Source organism: Lampetra fluviatilis, unplaced genomic scaffold (genome assembly GCF_964198595.1).
Source record: "Lampetra fluviatilis unplaced genomic scaffold, kcLamFluv1.1 SCAFFOLD_1115, whole genome shotgun sequence".
Taxonomy (NCBI): domain Eukaryota; kingdom Metazoa; phylum Chordata; class Hyperoartia; order Petromyzontiformes; family Petromyzontidae; genus Lampetra; species Lampetra fluviatilis.
In genome coordinates this window covers 1-20,348 of record NW_027621295.1, presented here as the reverse complement: position 1 = coordinate 20,348, position 20,348 = coordinate 1, and the positions used below count along the sequence as shown (strand labels likewise).

Below are 20,348 nucleotides of genomic sequence, written 5' to 3'. Positions count from 1 at the left end.
TGGGCACGCTGCACCGATTTCTGGGCAGGCTGCACAGATTTCTGGGCCACGCTGCACTGATTTCTGGCTACGTCGCACAGATTTCTGCGCACGCCGCACAGATTTCTGGCCACGCCGCACAGATTTCTGGCCACGCTGCACAGATTTCTGGGCAGGCTGCACAGATTTCTGGGCACGCTGCCCAGATTTCAGGCCACGCTGCACAGATTTCTGGACACGCTGCACAGATTTCTGGGCACGCCGCACAGATTTCTGACCACGCTGCACAGATTTCTGGGCAGGCTGCACCGATTTCTGGCCACGCCGCAGATTTCTGGGCACGCTGCACAGATTTCTGGCCACGCTGCACATATTTCTGGGCACGCCGCACAGATTTCTGGGCACGCTGCACAGATTTCTGGGTACGCCGCACAGATTTCTGGCCACGCCGCACAGATTTCTGGCCACGCTGCACAGATTTCTGGCCACGCTGCACAGATTTCTGGCCACGCTGCACAGATTTCTGGCCACGCTGCACTGATTTCTGGGCACGCCGCACAGATTTCTGGCCACGCTGCACAGATTTCTGGGCAGGCTGCACCGATTTCTGGCCACGCCGCACAGATTTCTGGGCACGCTGCACAGATTTCTGGCCACGCTGCACAGATTTCTGGGCAGGCTGCACAGATTTCTGGCCACGCCGCACAGATTTCTGGGCATGCTGCACAGATTTCTGGCCACGCTTGCACAGATTTCTGGCCACGCTGCACAGATTTCTGGCCACGCTGCACAGATTGCTGGGCAGGCTGCACAGATTTCTGGCCACGCCGCACAGATTTCTGGGCACGCTGCACAGATTTCTGGGCAGGCTGCACAGATTTCTGGCCACGCTGCACAGATTTCTGGGCAAGCCGCAGATTTCTGGGCACGCTGCGCTGATTTCTGGCCATGCCGCACAGATTTCTGGGCACGCTGCACAGATTTCTGGGCAGGCTGCACAGATTTCTGGCCACGCTGCACAGATTTCTGGCTACGCTGCACAAATTTCTGGGCAAGCCGCACAGATTTCTGGCCACGCCGCACAGATTTCTGGGCACGCTGCACAGATTTCTGGCCACGCCGCACAGATTTCTGGGCAGGCTGCACAGATTTCGGGCCACGCTGCACAGATTTCTGGGCACGCTGCACAGATTTCTGGCCACGCTGCACAGATTTCTGGCCACGCTGCACAGATTTCTGGGCAGGCTGCACAGATTTCTGGCCACGCTTCCACAGATTTCTGGGTACGCCGCACAGATTTCTGGCCACGCTGCACAGATTTCTGGGCACGCCGCACAGATTTCTGGGCACGCTGCACAGATTTCTGGCCACGCAGCACAGATTTCTGGACACGCCGCACAGATTTCTGGCCACGCAGCACAGATTTCTGGGCACGCAGCACAGATTTCTGGGCACGCCGCACAGATTTCTGGGCACGCCGCACAGATTTCTGGCCACGCCGCACAGATTTCAGGACACGCCGCACAGATTTCTGGGCACGCAGCACAGATTTCTGGGCACGCAGCACAGATTTCTGGGCACGCAGCACAGATTTCTGGCCACGCTGCACAGATTTCTGGACACGCCGCACAGATTTCTGGCCACGCTGCACAGATTTCTGGGCAAGCTGCACAGATTTCTGGGCACGTTGCACAGATTTCTGGCCACGCAGCACAGATTTCTGGACACGCCGCACAGATTTCTGGCCACGCAGCACAGATTTCTGGGCACGCAGCACAGATTTCTGGGCACGCCGCACAGATTTCTGGGCACGCCGCACAGATTTCTGGCCACGCCGCACAGATTTCTGGACACGCCGCACAGATTTCTGGGCACGTAGCACAGATTTCTGGGCACGCAGCACAGATTTCTGGGCACGCAGCACAGATTTCTGGCCACGCTGCACAGATTTCTGGACATGCCGCACAGATTTCTGGCCACGCTGCACAGATTTCTGGCCACGCTGCACAGATTTCTGGCCACGCCGCACAGATTTCTGGGCACGCAGCACAGATTTCTGGGCACGCCGCACAGATTTCTGGGCACGCCGCACAGATTTCTGGGCACGCTGCACAGATTTCTGGGCACGCAGCACAGATTTCTGGGCACGCAGCACAGATTTCTGGGCACGCAGCACAGATTTCTGGGCACGCTGCACAGATATCTGGCCACGCTGCACAGATTTCTGGCCACGCTGCACAGATTTCTGGGCAGGCCGCACAGATTTCTGGCCACGCTGCACAGATTTCTGGCCACGCTGCACAGATTTCTGGCCACGCTGCACAGATTTCTGGCCACGCTGCACAGATTTCTGGGCAGGCCGCACAGATTTCTGGGCACGCCGCACAGATTTCTGGGCACGCCGCACAGATTTCTGGCCACGCTGCACAGATTTCTGGCCACGCTGCACAGATTTCTGGCCACGCTGCACAGATTTCTGGGCAGGCCGCACAGATTTCTGGCCACACTGCACAGATTTCTGGGCACGCCGCACAGATTTCTGGCCACGCTGCACAGATTTCTGGGCAGGCTGCACCGATTTCTGGCCACGCTGCACAGATTTCTGGCCACGCTTGCACAGATTTCTGGCCACGCTTGCACAGATTTCTGGCCACGCTGCACAGATTTCTGGGCAGGCCGCACAGATTTCTGGCCACGCTGCACAGATTTCTGGGCAGGCTGCACAGATTTCTGGCCACGCCGCACAGATTTCTGGGCACGCTGCACAGATTTCTGGGCAGGCTGCACAGATTTCTGGCCATGCTGCACAGATTTCTGGGCAAGCCGCAGATTTCTGGGCACGCTGCGCTGATTTCTGGCCATGCCGCACAGATTTCTGGGCACGCTGCACAGATTTCTGGGCAGGCTGCACAGATTTCTGGGCCACGCTGCACAGATTTCTGGGCCACGCTGCACAGATTTCTGGCTACGTCGCACAGATTTCTGCGCACGCCGCACAGATTTCTGGCCACGCCGCACAGATTTCTGGCCACGCTGCACAGATTTCTGGGCAGGCTGCACAGATTTCTGGGCACGCTGCCCAGATTTCAGGCCACGCTGCCCAGATTTCTGGACACGCTGCACAGATTTCTGGGCACGCCGCACAGATTTCTGACCACGCTGCACAGATTTCTGGCCACGCCGCACAAATTTCTGGGCACGCTGCACAGATTTCTGGCCACGCTGCACAGATGTCTGGCCACGTTTGCACAGATTTCTGGCCACGCTGCACAGATTTCTGGGCAGGCTGCACAGATTTTGGGCCACGCTGCACAGATTTCTGGGCACGCTGCACAGATTTCTGGGCAGGCTGCACAGATTTCGGGCCACGCTGCACAGATTTTTGGGCACGCTGTACAGATTTCTGGCCACGCCGCACAGATTTCTGGCCACGCTGCACAGATTTCTGGCCACGCTGCACAGATTTCTGGGCACGCCGCACAGATTTCTGGCCACGCTGCACAGATTTCTGGGCAGGCTGCACCGATTTCTGGCCACGCCGCACAGATTTCTGGGCACGCTGCACAGATTTCTGGCCACGCTTGCACAGATGTCTGGGCACGCCGCACAGATTTCTGGGCAGGCTGCACAGATTTCTGGCCACGCCGCACAGATTTCTGGCCACGCTTGCACAGATGTCTGGGCACGCTTGCACAGATGTCTGGGCACGCCGCACAGATTTCTGGGCATGCTGCACAGATTTCTGGCCACGCTTGCACAGATTTCTGGCCACGCTGCACAGATTTCTGGCCACGCTGCACAGATTGCTGGGCAGGCTGCACAGATTTCTGGCCACGCCGCACAGATTTCTGGGCACGCTGCACAGATTTCTGGGCAGGCTGCACAGATTTCTGGCCACGCTGCACAGATTTCTGGGCAAGCCGCAGATTTCTGGGCACGCTGCGCTGATTTCTGGCCATGCCGCACAGATTTCTGGGCACGCTGCACAGATTTCTGGGCAGGCTGCACAGATTTCTGGCCACGCTGCACAGATTTCTGGCTACGCTGCACAAATTTCTGGGCAAGCCGCACAGATTTCTGGGCACGCTGCGCTGATTTCTGGCCATGCCGCACAGATTTCTGGGCACGCTGCACAGATTTCTGGGCAGGCTGCACAGATTTCTGGCCACGCTGCACAGATTTCCGGCTACGCTGCACAAATTTCTGGGCAAGCCGCACAGATTTCTGGCCACGCCGCACAGATTTCAGGGCACGCTGCACAGATTTCTGGCCACGCCGCACAGATTTCAGGGCACGCTGCACAGATTTCTGGCCACGCTGCACAGATTTCAGGGCAGGCTGCACAGATTTCTGGGCATGCTGCACAGATATCTGGCCACGCTGCACAGATTTCTGGCCACGCCGCACAGATTTCTGGGCAGGCTGCACAGATTTCGGGCCACGCTGCACAGATTTCTGGGCAAGCCGCAGATTTCTGGGCACGCTGCGCTGATTTCTGGCCATGCCGCACAGATTTCTGGGCACGCTGCACAGATTTCTGGGCAGGCTGCACAGATTTCTGGGCCACGCTGCACAGATTTCTGGCTACGTCGCACAGATTTCTGCGCACGCCGCACAGATTTCTGGCCACGCCGCACAGATTTCTGGCCACGCTGCACAGATTTCTGGGCAGGCTGCACAGATTTCTGGGCACGCTGCCCAGATTTCAGGCCACGCTGCACAGATTTCTGGACACGCTGCACAGATTTCTGGGCACGCCGCACAGATTTCTGACCACGCTGCACAGATTTCTGGCCACGCCGCACAAATTTCTGGGCACGCTGCACAGATTTCTGGCCACGCTGCACAGATGTCTGGCCACGTTTGCACAGATTTCTGGCCACGCTGCACAGATTTCAGGGCAGGCTGCACAGATTTCTGGGCATGCTGCACAGATATCTGGCCACGCTGCACAGATTTCTGGCCACGCCGCACAGATTTCTGGGCAGGCTGCACAGATTTCGGGCCACGCTGCACAGATTTCTGGGCACGCTGCACAGATTTCTGGCCACGCTGCACAGATTTCTGGGCACGCCGCACAGATTTCTGAGCACGCTTGCACAGATTTCTGGCCACGCTGCACAGATTTCTGGGCACGCTGCACAGATTTCTGGGCACGCTGCACAGATTTCTGGCCACGCCGCACAAATTTCTGGGCACGCTGCACAGATTTCTGGCCACACTGCACAGATTTCTGGCCACGCTGCACAGATTTCTGGCCACGCTGCACAGATTTCTGGGCCACGCTGCACAGATTTCTGGGCCACACTGCACAGATTTCTGGCTACGCCACACAGATTTCTGTGCACGCCGCACAGATTTCTGGCCACGCCGCACAGATTTCTGGCCACGCTGCACAGATTTCTGGGCAGGCTGCACAGATTTCTGGGCACGCTGCCCAGATTTCAGGCCACGCTGCACAGATTTCTGGCCACGTTTGCACAGATTTCTGGCCACGCTGCACATATTTCTGGGCAGGCTGCACAGATTTCTGGCCACGCTGCACATATTTCTGGGCACGCCGCACAGATTTCTGGGCACGCTGCACAGATTTCTGGCCACGTTTGCACAGATTTCTGGCCACGCTGCACAGATTTCTGGGCAGGCTGCACAGATTTCTGGCCACGCTGCACATATTTCTGGGCACGCCGCACAGATTTCTGGGCACGCTGCACAGATTTCTGGGCAGGCTACACAGATTTCGGGCCACGCTGCACAGATTTCTGGGCACGCTGCACAGATTTCTGGCCACGCTGCACAGGTTTCTGGGCACGCCGCACAGATTTCTGGCCACGCCGCACAGATTTCTGGCCACGCTGCACGGATTTCTGGCCACGCTGCACAGATTTCTGGCCACGCTGCACAGATTTCTGGGCACGCTGCACAGATTTCTGGCCACGCTGCACAGATTTCTGGCCACGCCGCACAGATTTCTGGCCACGCCGCACAGATTTTTGCGCACGCCGCACAGATTTCTGCGCACGCCGCACAGATTTCTGGCCACGCTGCACAGATTTCTGGCCACGCTGCACAGATTTCTGGCCACGCTGCACAGATTTCTGGGCCATGCTGCACAGATTTCTGGGCCACACTGCACAGATTTCTGGCTACGCCACACAGATTTCTGTGCACGCCGCACAGATTTCTGGCCACGCCGCACAGATTTCTGGCCACGCTGCACAGATTTCTGGGCAGGCTGCACAGATTTCTGGGCACGCTGCCCAGATTTCAGGCCACGCTGCACAGATTTCTGGCCACGTTTGCACAGATTTCTGGCCACGCTGCACAGATTTCTGGGCAGGCTGCACAGATTTCTGGCCACGCTGCACATATTTCTGGGCACGCCGCACAGATTTCTGGGCACGCTGCACAGATTTCTGGCCACGTTTGCACAGATTTCTGGCCACGCTGCACAGATTTCTAGGCAGGCTGCACAGATTTCTGGCCACGCTGCACATATTTCTGGGCACGCCGCACAGATTTCTGGGCACGCTGCACAGATTTCTGGGCAGGCTACACAGATTTCGGGCCACGCTGCACAGATTTCTGGGCACGCTGCACAGATTTCTGGCCACGCTGCACAGATTTCTGGGCACGCCGCACAGATTTCTGGCCACGCCGCACAGATTTCTGGCCACGCTGCACGGATTTCTGGCCACGCTGCACAGATTTCTGGCCACGCTGCACAGATTTCTGGGCACGCGGCCACAACGCAAGCAGCCGTCCTCAGGTGAAGAATGAGACAATCCAAGCTAGGAGCTTACATATAAGCTGGGTTGGGGGTGGGAGAAGAGCGCCTTAACAAAAAGAATGTGCATATCAAGAGGAATTTAGCATATACATGGGAAATGCGCAGGGGGCGGGGGGGCTTCAAAGTCATACCATGCCCACGCACTATGCAGGATCAAGAGCACCAAGGGGGGGTGCAGGGATTAGCATTAACAAAGGAAAGGAATGCCAATGATATGTAGCTGCAGTTACTAAACAACACCGTAGAAAACTAAAGTATAAACTACATACAAAAAACTAAAATATATAAACTGCATAGCACCATCAGTATACTTACTATACTCTACAATAAGCTGAGTTACTAACAGCAAGTAATACATTACAATTCTACGTCGTAAAAGTTATATAATATGCTTCCATCTAAACTTAATTCTCTTACATCAACAGAGCATATACCGTACTATATACTGCCATAGATAAACCCAACATTAAATTATATACTGTATTGCAATAAACCACATTTCAACATAACACTATGTATTATTTTACCTACCCTAATGTGTATCAAAATGGTTTATTACGTCCTTCCAATGATTGCTAAGCCAGAATCCATCTTCTCGATTAAAATTGTCTCTGTGTTTGTATATGTGGATCGCCTCATGAACGAATCTCTCATGATAGCCAGGTGGCTTGCAGAGAACCTCTGTCTTGGAGAAGTCAATGTCATGTGAGCCCACTGAGTTGTAACAGTGATCTGCCACGGCTGAGGTGTTTGTCCTACCGTGTTTCAGGTCAGCTTTATGTTCACGGATGCGGTCCGAGACATGTCGTTTGGTTTGTCCAATGTAACTGCTACCACAGAGGCAACTTAGTTTGTAGACACCAGGGTGCTGTATGTCTGGAACCACATCTTTTACAGACGGTACCAGATCACGGATTTTATGTACTGTGTTGAATCGGACCTGGATCTTGTGTTTAATCAGGATTTTGGAGATCTTTTTTGTGACCCCAGCAATGTAAGGTAAGGTGATGGTCTTGAAAGGCTCCTCAACAGGATCCTTCTTGATGGTTGGAGAGATGGCTTTGCGGATTGTGTAGTCGGAGTAACCATTAGCCTTAAGAGCTTGGCGTACGTGTTTGAGTTCACTGGAAATGTGTTCATGGTCGGATATGCATTGGGTTCTATGATATAGAGTCTTGATGAGGGAATTCTTCTGGGATGGATGGTGGTGGGAATCCGGTTTTAGATAAGCGTCCGTATGGGTGGATTTCCTGTAGACAGAGTGGCTCATTGAACCATCATCTCAGTGGGCTCACATGACATTGACTTCTCCAAGACAGAGGTTCTCTGCAAGCCACCTGGCTATCATGAGAGATTTGTTCATGAGGCGATCCACATATACAAACACAGAGACAATTTTAATCGAGAAGATGGATTCTGGCTTAGCAATCATTGGAAGGACGTAATAAACCATTTTGATACACATTAGGGTAGGTAAAATAATACATAGTGTTATGTTGAAATGTGGTTTATTGCAATACAGTATATAATTTAATGTTGGGTTTATCTATGGCAGTATATAGTACGGTATATGCTCTGTTGATGTAAGAGAATTAAGTTTAGATGGAAGCATATTATATAACTTTTACGACGTAGAATTGTAATGTATTACTTGCTGTTAGTAACTCAGCTTATTGTAGAGTATAGTAAGTATACTGATGGTGCTATGCAGTTTATATATTTTAGTTTTTTGTATGTAGTTTATACTTTAGTTTTCTACGGTGTTGTTTAGTAACTGCAGCTACATATCATTGGCATTCCTTTCCTTTGTTAATGCTAATCCCTGCACCCCCCCTTGGTGCTCTTGATCCTGCATAGTGCGTGGGCATGGTATGACTTTGAAGCCCTCCCGCCCCCTGCGCATTTCCCATGTATATGCTAAATTCCTCTTGATATGCACATTCTTTTTGTTAAGGCGCTCTTCTCCCACCCCCAACCCAGCTTATATGTAAGCTCCTAGCTTGGATTGTCTCATTCTTCACCTGAGGACGGCTGCTTGCGTTGTGGCCGAAACGTCGTGAGAATTGTTTCATTTTATTATGTTTTATTTTTATTATTTTATTACTTCCCTTCTACGTGACTTTACCTAAAAAACCAAGAAGATTCAAAAAAGGTTTGAGAAACACCGCTCAAGATATCAGGCCGAAGAACAACAGCAGAGAGCGGGATTCATGCGGGCAGTGCGGGGATCGTGCGAGCCGTGGTTTGCACGTGGGGACGATCCGTGTACAGCGAGGCTACGAATCGTTAGTAATCGCTGCACTAGCCTGATGAAGATGGTTGTAATAGCTGGCGAAACGTCGTGCTCAGATTGTAAATGTTTGTGGCTTGGCTCTCCAACACAACCGGTGTTGCTGTACTAGTATACTACACTATACACTACTACACACTACACTACTACACACTACTATACACTACACTATACACTACACTACTACACACTACACTACTACACACTACACGATACACTACTATACACAATACACTACACTACTACACACAATACACTACACTACTATACACAACACACTATACTACTACACACTACCCTACACTATACACTACACACTACACTACTATACACAATACACTACACAATACACTATACTATACACTACTACACACTATACACTACACTACACAATACACTACTATACACTACACTAATGACGTCACGCGATTATGGACGATTTTTGACCCCCCCCCTCGTCACATGGCGTCACAAAAAGTCAGACCCCTCCCCCTCAAGTATGACGTCACAAAGCACTGCCCCCCCCTCCCCCCCCACCCAAAACCATATTTCCATTTTGAACACGCTTCAAATCGCTTTAAACTATTGTCATTGTAGTGCGTATTTAATGTGGCGCTGCACTCTGATGTTGCAGGAGTGTTGTTCTAACAATTAGTGTATTTTATTATGTTTTATTTGTATTATGTTATTATTTCCCTTCTACGTGACTTTACCGAAAGCACCGAGAAGAACAATTAGTGTTGTTGTAACAATTCTATATTTATTTAAAGTTGCGCATTTTGATGCGACGTCACATTTCTCAAACCCCCCCCCCCCCCCTCGTCACACATCGTCACAAATGTCTGACCTCCCCCGCCCCCCAGGTGCGTGACGTCATTTATGGACGACATTTTTTTGATTCTCGATTTAAAGCTTCTTTCGTGACTGCAGGGATTCATCTTCTTGGTTCTTTCGGTAAAGTCACGTAGAAGGGAAGTAATAAAAGGCGCCCTTTCCCCCCCTTCCAACCCAGCTTAAATATACGCTCCAAGCGTGGTGCTGTTTCATTCAGACGCTGTCTCCCCGACAGACCTGGTCTTCACCTGATGACGGCTGCTTGCGTTGTGGCCGAAACGTCGTGAGAATTGTATTTTATTGTGTTTTATTGTTATTATTTTATTACTTCCCTTCTACGTGACTTTACCGAAAGAACCAAGAAGATTTTTTTGAATCGTTTGTATCAGCGGTCTCGTTGGTTTCCGCATCGTTTGTACCACCCATGCGGTCAAACGCCACCACTCCCACCGCCCCACCACTCCCACCCATGCCCCACCACTCCCACCCATGCCCCACCACTCCCACCCATGCCCCACCACTCCCACCCATGCCCCACCACTCCCACCCATGCCCCACCACTCCCACCCATGCCCCACCACTAACCACCCACGCCCCACCACTCCCACCCACGCCCCACCACTCCCACCCACGCCCCACCACTCCCACCCACGCCCCACCACTCCCACCCACCGCCCCACCACTCCCACCCAAGCCCCACCACTCCCACCCACGCCCCACCACTCCCACCCACGCCCCACCACTCCCACCCACGCCCCACCACTCCCACCCACGCCCCACCACTCCCACCCACGCCCCACCACTCCCACCCACCGCCCCACCACTCCCACCCACGCCCCACCACTCCCACCCACGCCCCACCACTCCCACCCACGCCCCACCACTCCCACCCACGCCCCACCACTCCCACCCACGCCCCACCACTAACCACCCACGCCCCACCACTCCCACCCACGCCCCACCACTCCCACCCACGCCCCACCACTCCCACCCACGCCCCACCACTCCCACCCACGCCCCACCACTCCCACCCACCGCCCCACCACTCCCACCCAAGCCCCACCACTCCCACCCACGCCCCACCACTCCCACCCACGCCCCACCACTCCCACCCACGCCCCACCACTCCCACCCACGCCCCACCACTCCCACCCACCGCCCCACCACTCCCACCCACGCCCCACCACTCCCACCCACGCCCCACCACTCCCACCCACGCCCCACCACTCCCACCCACGCCCCACCACTCCCACCCACGCCCCACCACTCCCACCCACGCCCCACCACTAACCACCCACGCCCCACCACTCCCACCCACGCCCCACCACTCCCACCCACGCCCCACCACTCCCACCCAAGCCCCACCACTCCCACCCACGCCCCACCACTCCCACCCACGCCCCACCACTCCCACCCACGCCCCACCACTCCCACCCACGCCCCACCACTCCCACCCACCGCCCCACCACTCCCACCCACCGCCCCACCACTCCCACCCACGCCCCACCACTCCCACCCACCGCCCCACCACTCCCACCCACCGCCCCACCACTCCCACCCACCGCCCCACCACTCCCACCCACCGCCCCACCACTCCCACCCACGCCCCACCACTCCCACCCACGCCCCACCACTCCCACCCACCGCCCCACCACTCCCACCCACGCCCCACCACTCCCACCCACCGCCCCACCACTCCCACCCACCGCCCCACCACTCCCACCCACCGCCCCACCACTCCCACCCACCGCCCCACCACTCCCACCCACGCCCCACCACTCCCACCCACGCCCCACCACTCCCACCCACCGCCCCACCACTCCCACCCAGCGCCCCACCACTCCCACCCACCGCCCCACCACTCCCACCCACGCCCCACCACTCCCACCCACGCCCCACCACTCCCACCCACCGCCCCACCACTCCCACCCACCGCCCCACCACTCCCACCCACGCCCCACCACTCCCACCCACGCCCCACCACTCCCACCCACCGCCCCACCACTCCCACCCACCGCCCCACCACTCCCACCCACCGCCCCACCACTCCCACCCACCGCCCCACCACTCCCACCCACCGCCCCACCACTCCCACCCACGCCCCACCACTCCCACCCACGCCCCACCACTCCCACCCACCGCCCCACCACTCCCACCCACCGCCCCACCACTCCCACCCACGCCCCACCACTCCCACCCACCGCCCCACCACTCCCACCCACGCCCCACCACTCCCACCCACGCCCCACCACTCCCACCCACGCCCCACCACTCCCACCCACGCCCCACCACTCGCACCCACCGCCCCACCACTCCCACCCACCGCCCCACCACTCCCACCCACGCCCCACCACTCACACCCACGCCCCACCACTCCCACCCACGCCCCACCACTCCCACCCACCGCCCCACCACTCCCACCCACGCCCCACCACTCCCACCCACGCCCCACCACTCCCACCCACCGCCCCACCACTCCCACCCACCGCCCCACCACTCCCACCCACGCCCCACCACTCCCACCCACGCCCCACCACTCCCACCCACGCCCCACCACTCCCACCCACGCCCCACCACTCCCACCGCCCCACCACTCCCACCCACGCCCCACCACTCCCACCCACGCCCCACCACTCCCACCCACCGCCCCACCACTCCCACCCATGCCCCACCACTCCCACCGCCCCCCCGTCTTGACTACTCACGAAGAGAGCTTTCCCACCGCTGTGTAAGCGAGCGAGCGAAGCTTCGAGTCCTGCGGGGGGCGGGGAGGGGAAGAGAACAGAAAAAGAGGATTCTAGATTTGAAGCTTTTGTGACTGCAAGGATTCATATTCTTAGGTTTTTTCGGTAAAGTCACGTAGGTAAAAAATTAAAATTAATAAAAGTAAAATAAATATGAAATGAAATTATTATTTTATATTTATTTTACTTTTATTAATTGTAATTTTAAATAAAAATTAATAAAAGTAAAATAAATATAAAATAATAAGTAAAATAAATATGAAATGAAATTATTATTTTATATGTATTTTACTTGTATTAATTGTAATTTTAAATTAAAATTTATAAAAGTAAAATAAATATACAATAATTATTTTATTTCATTTTTATTTTACTTTTATTAATTGTAATTTTAAATAAAACTTAATAAAAGTAAAATAAATATAAAATAATAAGTAAAATAAATATGAAATGAAATTATTATTTTATATGTATTTTACTTTTATTAATCGTAATTTTAAATTAAAATTTATAAAAGTAAAATAAATATACAATAATTATTTTATTTCATTTTTATTTTACTTTTATTAATTTTCATTTTTCACCTACGTGACTTTACCGAAACAACCTAAGAACAGAAAGAGAGGAGCGGGAGAGAAGAGGCCGGGAGCTCACGCAGCACAAACAAAAAACGATGGAGGAGGTTGTGGGGGGCGGAGAGGAGAGGGGTGGGGGCACAGCCGGTGCATCCGCCGGTCATCTCGGTCGGCCGAAACCCCGTGGCGGCTGCGGCTGTGACACCCCACTCTCTCGCTCGCTCTCTCACTCGCTCTCTCGGTCACCCTCTCGCTCTCTCTCTCGCTCGCTCTCTCGGTCACGCTCTCGGTCACGCTCTCTCTCTCGCTCTCTCTCTCACTCTCTCGCTCACTCTCTCGCTCACTCTCTCGCTCGCTCACTCTCTCTCTCGCTCACTCTCTCGCTCTCTCTCTCGCTCGCTCTCTCTCTCGCTCACTTTCTCTCTCGCTCACTCTCTCGCTCTCTCTCGCTCTGCACGCAGCCCTTCCCGCAGTCCGACGGCCTCCGACGGGTAGCTCATATCAGCATGCAGATCTCCCCTCTCTCTCTCTATCTCCCCATACCGCCCCTTCGCCCCGCAACGGGGCGTGAAGGCTCACCTCCTTGGACTCGTTGATGAGCTTTGTGAGTCCGTTGAGCAGCATCGGACCAAGCGGCTTAATCTTGGCTTCAGGACACCTGGGGGACCGAGGAGGGAGGGAGGGAGGGAGGGAGGGGGGGGGAGTGGAGGCGCCAGGATTACCACCATCTCACGCTTAACGAAGGCGCATCAGCAGAACCAGCGGTGGAGGCTCCAGATTCTGATTCTCATTCGGGGCGCCGAATAAGAACGCCTCGGACTCACACGGCGCAGATGTGGTGCACGAACTGCAGGGTGAGGCCCTTGAGCTTGGCGTTGGTGCTGGCTCCGAACAGCCCGTCAAACACGACCTGTGGACACCCGGCAGGGTAACAACCGCTCAGAGGATGCATTGAAGCGACGATCCCCAACAACAACGGCGAAACCGGCAATTATAATGATCACCCGTGGCACCCGGGGTATAAAAGATAATAATATATATTGATATAGATCTAAACTAATAGGGTTTTCCCCCTTTTTTCTGGCAACAAAACTGACGCCCTTTGCAAGGAATCATGCTTACATTCACCACAATACTTGCAGTCAAATGCAAACAAAAACAATACTCTGATAATTTGTGCATTGTCTTTGAAACTGATTGGTCCACACCAGAGACAGCTTTCTTCAGAGCCTGGTCTCATATGGTGTTCGACCAGATGACGCCAAAAGGCGCACAGTTCAAAGACAACGCAATACCAGAGTAATGAGAGCTCGGGGTGAGCAGCTACATCATGGGACTTGCTTTGCCAGTACCAACATATACTGATAGGGTTTTTCCCCGAGCTCTTGTGTGTACGCACGTACACACGCACGCACGTACGCACACAAGCACGCCACGCACGTACGTACACACGTACGCACGCCACGCACACAAGCACGCCACGCACGTACGTACACACGCACGTACACACGCACGTACGCACACAAGCACGCCACGCACGTACGTACACACGTACGTACACACGCACGTACACACGCACGCACACCACGCACGTACGTACACACGCACGTACACACGTACGTACGCACGCCACGCATGTACGTACACACGTACGCACGCCACGCACGCACGCACACACGCACGCACGCACGCACGCACTCACCTGTATGCAGGCTGGGAAGGTCTCTGCCGCTTGCCGCGACCTCAGCAGGTGCGGCGTGATCTTGAGCTTGATGCGTGTGCTCGCAGCCTCCCGCTTCTGATCCGGCTTCATCGTGGAGCCCTGCGGGAGGGCGACAGAGACGAGACGAGCGGGAGGGGGGGAATCACACGCCGAGGGACCCAGGGGGTGGTTAGGAGATGTTCACTCCTTCGCCCGGTATACGGGAGGTCGTGGGTTCCATCCCGACCCTGATGACGTCTGCTGCTGTATATTTGGAGTTTGTGGTGTCTCTCTCATCATCATCATCATCATCACAGTTGTGAGATGTTGACTACCTCGCCCGGTATACAGGAGGTCGTGGGTTCCATCCCGACCCTGATGACGTCTGCTGGTGTGTATTTGGAGTTTGCGTGTCTCTCTCATCATCATCATCATCATCACAGTTGCGAGATGTTGACTACCTCGCCCGGTACACGGGAGGTCGTGGGTTCCATCCCGACCCTGACGATGCCTGCTGCTGTATATTTGTAGTTTGCGTGTCTCTCTTATCATCATCATCATCACAGTTGCGAGATGTTGACTACCTCGCCCGGTATACAGGAGGTCGTGGGTTCCATCCCGACCCTGATGACGTCTGCTGCTGCATATTTGGAGTGTGTCTCTCCCCCTCTTCCCGTGGCCGCGTGTGGATTTTTCTCCCGGCTATTTCGGTTTTCTCTCTCCACATTTAGCATTGGGCTACTGCTATACATTTTCACGTGAAGAGCCACTTCCTTTGAGCTATCATTTGTGGTCAAGTAAATTCTGAAAACGACCTAAACACTCTAAACACATGGCGATGCATAGAGATGCATAGAGACCCATAGAGACACATAAGAGGACCCATAGACTCAACCGAACTATTTTTGTGATTTTACCAGACAATGTCCACTGACCGATCACCTTCTTTTTCAAAAGGGACCTTGCTATCACGAATGATAGCTCAAACAAGCGGCTCATCGTCCGGGCGGACATTTATAGCGGGCAATTCATCTAAAAACGCGTGACGTTGATTCTAAATGTGGAGGGGAGTGATCGTCACTGCGCTGGCCCGAGTTCGACTCCCCGCGCACGCTCAACGCCAGTGACGATCATCTGAATCGGTACTGGGCCACCCCAAGGTTGACTCAGCCTTAAATCAGTACCTGGTGCTGTGTGTGAACAACAGCAGTGGGGGAGACAAAGGCGGCCGGGCGTGGTGCTGGCCACCCACCCAACCTCTTGTGCCATGCCGGCCTTAATAGGCGCTCGCTAACGGCACTTGCCCCAACCGTCTGTGCAGGTTACGTGGGAGATGTTTGTCTTTGGTGATGATGATGATGATGCCGGTGATGATGATGATGCATAGTGGTGGTGCTGCTGGTAGCAATGACAGTGACGTTGGTAGTGGTGGTAGCTGTAATGTTGATGGCCGTAGTTAGTAGCGGTGATGATGATGACAATGATGATGATTGTGTTGTTATCTGCAAATACACCTCAGCCTGGCACAATGGCCATGGTGACATCTCCCCCTCTGCTTACGGTGAAGTGATAACTACCGATGTTGTTCTGAGTGGTGGTGGCTCGCGAAGGATGCTGCTGCTACTGGGCAGTTGGGAGGCAGCCGCCCTCCTGCAACGACGGAGGGCGGAGGCAGAGGTCGCAACCGGGTACCCGATACCCGTACCCTACCCGATACCCGGCTACCCGTACCCGGCCGGGTACGGGTACGGGTACCCGTTTGCGACCCTGGTGCGGCCGGGTACGGGTACGGGTAGACCGTGAGTCACTGGTGAATCACCGTTTGTCACTCATTTCCCAACGTCTTGTCTCTTCTCACAATTCAAGATCCTAGAATCAACCCACCCGCACCTGCAACATGGCTTCATCCCAGAGGTCGCAATGGGGTACCCGGTACCCGTACCCTACCCGTACCCGGCCGGGTACTGGTAGGGTACGGGTACGGCCGGGTACGGGTACCCGTTTGCGACCCTGGTGCGGCCGGGTACGGGTAAAGAATCAAAACCCGTTTGCGACCTCTGCCAGGCGGAGGAGCGACGCTCACAACGACGAGAGCCGTGGGCTGGCACTGCCGGCGCATCTGCCGGTCGTCTCGGTCCGTCAACCCGTGGCGACGATTCAAAGCAAGCGGGCGCAGAGCCGCGGTTGGCTACGTACGAAGTCCGGCATGCACGGCACGCACGGCACGCACGGCACGCACGGCACGCACGGCACGCACGGCACGGCGACTCACGTCTTTGGTCTTGAGCGGCACGTCTCCCAGGTAGACGCGGTACAGCTTGTTCACCAGCGCCGTGCCGTTCCAGTCAACCGTGCTGCGCGCGCAACAAACAATACGGGGGCAAAGATCCCCCCCCCCCCCCCCCGTACAGCATTAACAGGCCGTTGACAGCGAGCAGCAAGTGTTGATAGCGAGCAGCAGCGCCTATGAAGGCCGGCGCTGGTACTCGTTTTGAGGCCGAGTCGACCTAGGGGAGGAGGCCCGGGAACGGCTCGGATGATCGCCGCCGGTGTTGGCCGTGAGCGGGATTCGAACTCGGGTCGCCGGGTTCGTAGCGCGGTGTAGCGCTAACCGTAGCGCCACCGCTCCCCACAACAACAACAACCGCCATTTGCCACTAAGTGGCGGTGACGTCACCACGACGCTTGTGCCAGGCCATGTGCACGTCGAGGCCGCCACGTGAAGCGTCGAACGCCCGCCGGCAGGAGGTCGCGGGGCAGACCCAGCAGGTGCCACGGGTCGACTGAGATGACCGGCACCGCCACTACCATCGCCACCACCGCTGCCACCATCGCCACCATCGCCGCCACAATCATCACCACCACCAGCATCAGTGATGGTGCTGGTGGTGGTGGTGATGATGCACCCACTGTGCCGCCTACCGTGCCCACCGCTCCCACACACACACACACAACGCAAATAACAAATGCGCACACGGAGAACATTTTGCTTAAACAGCTGCAAAAGTTGGGTCGAGAGCCGCCCCCGAGAGCTTCGTGAAGTCTCGATGTAAAGCTTTCGTGACTGCAGGGATTCATCTTCTTGGTTCTTTCGGTAAAGTCACGTAGAAGGGAAATAATAAAATAATAAAAATTAAATAATTTTTATGTTTCGATGTAAAGCTTTCGCGACTGCAGGGATTCATCTTCTTGGTTCTTTCGGTAAAGTCACGTAGAAGGGAAGTAATAAAGTAATAAAAATAAAACATAATAAAATAATAAAGTAAAATAATAATAGACATTTTCCATGTTTTATTTTTACTATTTTATTACTTCCCTTCTATGTGACCTTACCGAAAGAACCAAGAAGACTTCGTGAAGTCAACGATAAACGCCGGCGGGAGGCAGAGACTCGTGCGGCGTTCACGCCGCTGTTTTCGCTCCAACGCGGATCTGCTACGGGGGAGCACTTCCCTGAGGACGGGGAAGGCGCTCGCCGTAGTAACGGGGAAGCGGGGTGGGTGGGTGGGTGGGTGGGGGGGGTGGGGGGGGTGGGGGGGTGGGTGGGTGGGTGGGGGGGTGGGGGGGGTGGGGGGGTGTGGAGTGTGGGGGAGCCCACAGGAGCCCCTCCCCCCCACCTACCCGAGGCGGCGCCTCAGCTCCATCTCGGCGGCGGTGGCGACGCTGTGTCGCGAGTCGCTGGAGGCCACGACGAGATGCACGAGGAGCTCCGTCTCCGCAAAGACGTCCTGCTCCGCAAGGCGCACCACCCCCAGCTTGCACTGCAGGGCAAAGGCAAAGATTCCCCCAGGGTGTAGCCTCGGCGGACCGTCGGGGGCAAGTGCCGTGGGTGGGTGGGTGGGTGCGTGGGTGAGTGGGTGGGTGGGTGGGTGCGTGGGTGAGTGGGTGGGTGCGTGGGTGGGTGCGTGGGTGGGTGCGTGGATGGGTGGGGTGCGTGGATGGGTGGGTGCGTGGATGGGGTGGGTGCGTGGGTGGGTGCGTGGATGGGTGGGTGCGTGGATGGGTGGGTGCGTGGGTGGGTGCGTGGGTGGGTACGTGGGTGGGTGCGTGGATGGGTGGGCGCGTGGGTGGGTGCGTGGGTGGGCGGGTGGGTGCGCGGGTGGGTGCGTGGGTGGGTGGGCACGTGGGTGGGTGCGTGGGTGGGCGGGTGGGTGCGTGGGTGGGTGCGTGGATGGGTGGGCGCGTGGGTGGGTGCGTGGGTGGGCGGGTGGGGTGCGCGCGTGGGTGGGTGGGCGCGTGGGTGGGTGCGTGGGTGGGTGCGTGGGTGGGTGCGTGTGGTGGGTGGGTGGGCGGGTGGGCGCGTGGGTGGGTGGGTGCGTGGGTGAGTGGGTGCATGGGGGGGGCACGAGGGTGGGCGACACCGGGCTCGCCCGGCCGCCTTTGTCTCCCCCAGTAGGCAATGTTTTTTACACACCGCTCCAGGTACTCATTTAAGGCCGAGTCGACCCAGGGGAGAGGCCCAGGACCGGTTCAGATGCTCGTCACCGATGTCAGCGGCAGCGGTCACCCGCTACGCCACCGCTCCCCATGCTCGCACAGCAGAGGTCGCAAGCGGGTACCCGATACCCGGCTACCCGTACCCAGCCAGGTACGGGTACGGGTAGGCCGTGAGTCACTGGTGAGTCACCGTTTGTCACTCATTTCCCAACGTCTTGTCTCTTCTCACAATTCAAGTTCCTAGAATCAACCCACCCGCGCCTGCAACGTGGCTTCATCCCAGAGGTCGCAATCGGGTACCCGATACCCGTACCCTACCCGTACCCGGCCGGGTACGGGTAGGGTATGGGTAAGGAATCAAAACCCGTTTGCGACCTCTGACCCACAGACGCTCGCCCCGGCTGCGAGAGGGTGACACGAATCGGGATGCGACTGGAGCCAGCGAGGGCTCCGGCGAGGGAGGGGAGGGAGGGGGGAGGGAAGGGGGGGTGGGGGAGGGAGGGGGGGCGGGGGCGGGGGAGTGAGGGGGGGTGAAGGAGGGAGGGGGGGGCGGGAGGGGGGGCGAGGGAGGGAGGGGGGCGGGGGAGGGAGGGGGGGCGGGGGAGGGAGGGGGGGTGGGGGAGGGAGGGGGGGCGGGGGAGAGTGAGGGGGGGTGAAGGAGGGAGGGGGGGGGCGGGAGGGGGGGCGAGGGAGGGAGGGAGGGGGGCGGGAGGGAGGGAGGGGGGCGGGGGGAGGGAGGGGGGGTGGGGGGAGGGAGGGGGGCCCTCCCCCCACCTGCTCCAGCTCCTCGGGCCCCCCAGGGGACGTCCCCCTGGAGTCTCCGTGCGGCGTGGAGGCTCATCCCCGGCGGGGCGCGGGGAGCCCCCTCACCCTCCGGTGCCGGCGCCGGTGGTGCCACCTGCTGCTGCTGCTCCCAGAACCACCCTGCAAGAGGGGAGGGGGGCAGCCGTGGTCAACGGGATGGTGGGCGGGGGCAGCATCAACGTCATCACCCCCC

The 20,348-nt window shown here is 56.6% G+C and overlaps 1 protein-coding gene across 1 annotated transcript in view; it reads right to left on the bottom strand.

Moving 5' to 3' along the window:
- LOC144955050 (proteasome adapter and scaffold protein ECM29-like) overlaps positions 1-20,270 on the bottom strand; it is a gene marked incomplete at its 3' end in the record, with an annotated part of 30,258 nt that extends 9,988 nt beyond the window's left edge. Inside the window, exons 1-7 of the mRNA XM_078885394.1 lie at positions 20,126-20,270; positions 18,536-18,675; positions 17,187-17,268; positions 14,915-15,034; positions 14,037-14,122; positions 13,792-13,870; positions 12,599-12,648 (exon numbers count right to left, since the gene is read on the bottom strand). Coding sequence (XP_078741520.1) covers positions 12,599-12,648; positions 13,792-13,870; positions 14,037-14,122; positions 14,915-15,034; positions 17,187-17,268; positions 18,536-18,558 — 440 coding nt within the window. The remainder of the gene's footprint in view (positions 1-12,598; positions 12,649-13,791; positions 13,871-14,036; positions 14,123-14,914; positions 15,035-17,186; positions 17,269-18,535; positions 18,676-20,125) is intronic.
- Positions 20,271-20,348: the final 78 nt, after the last annotated feature.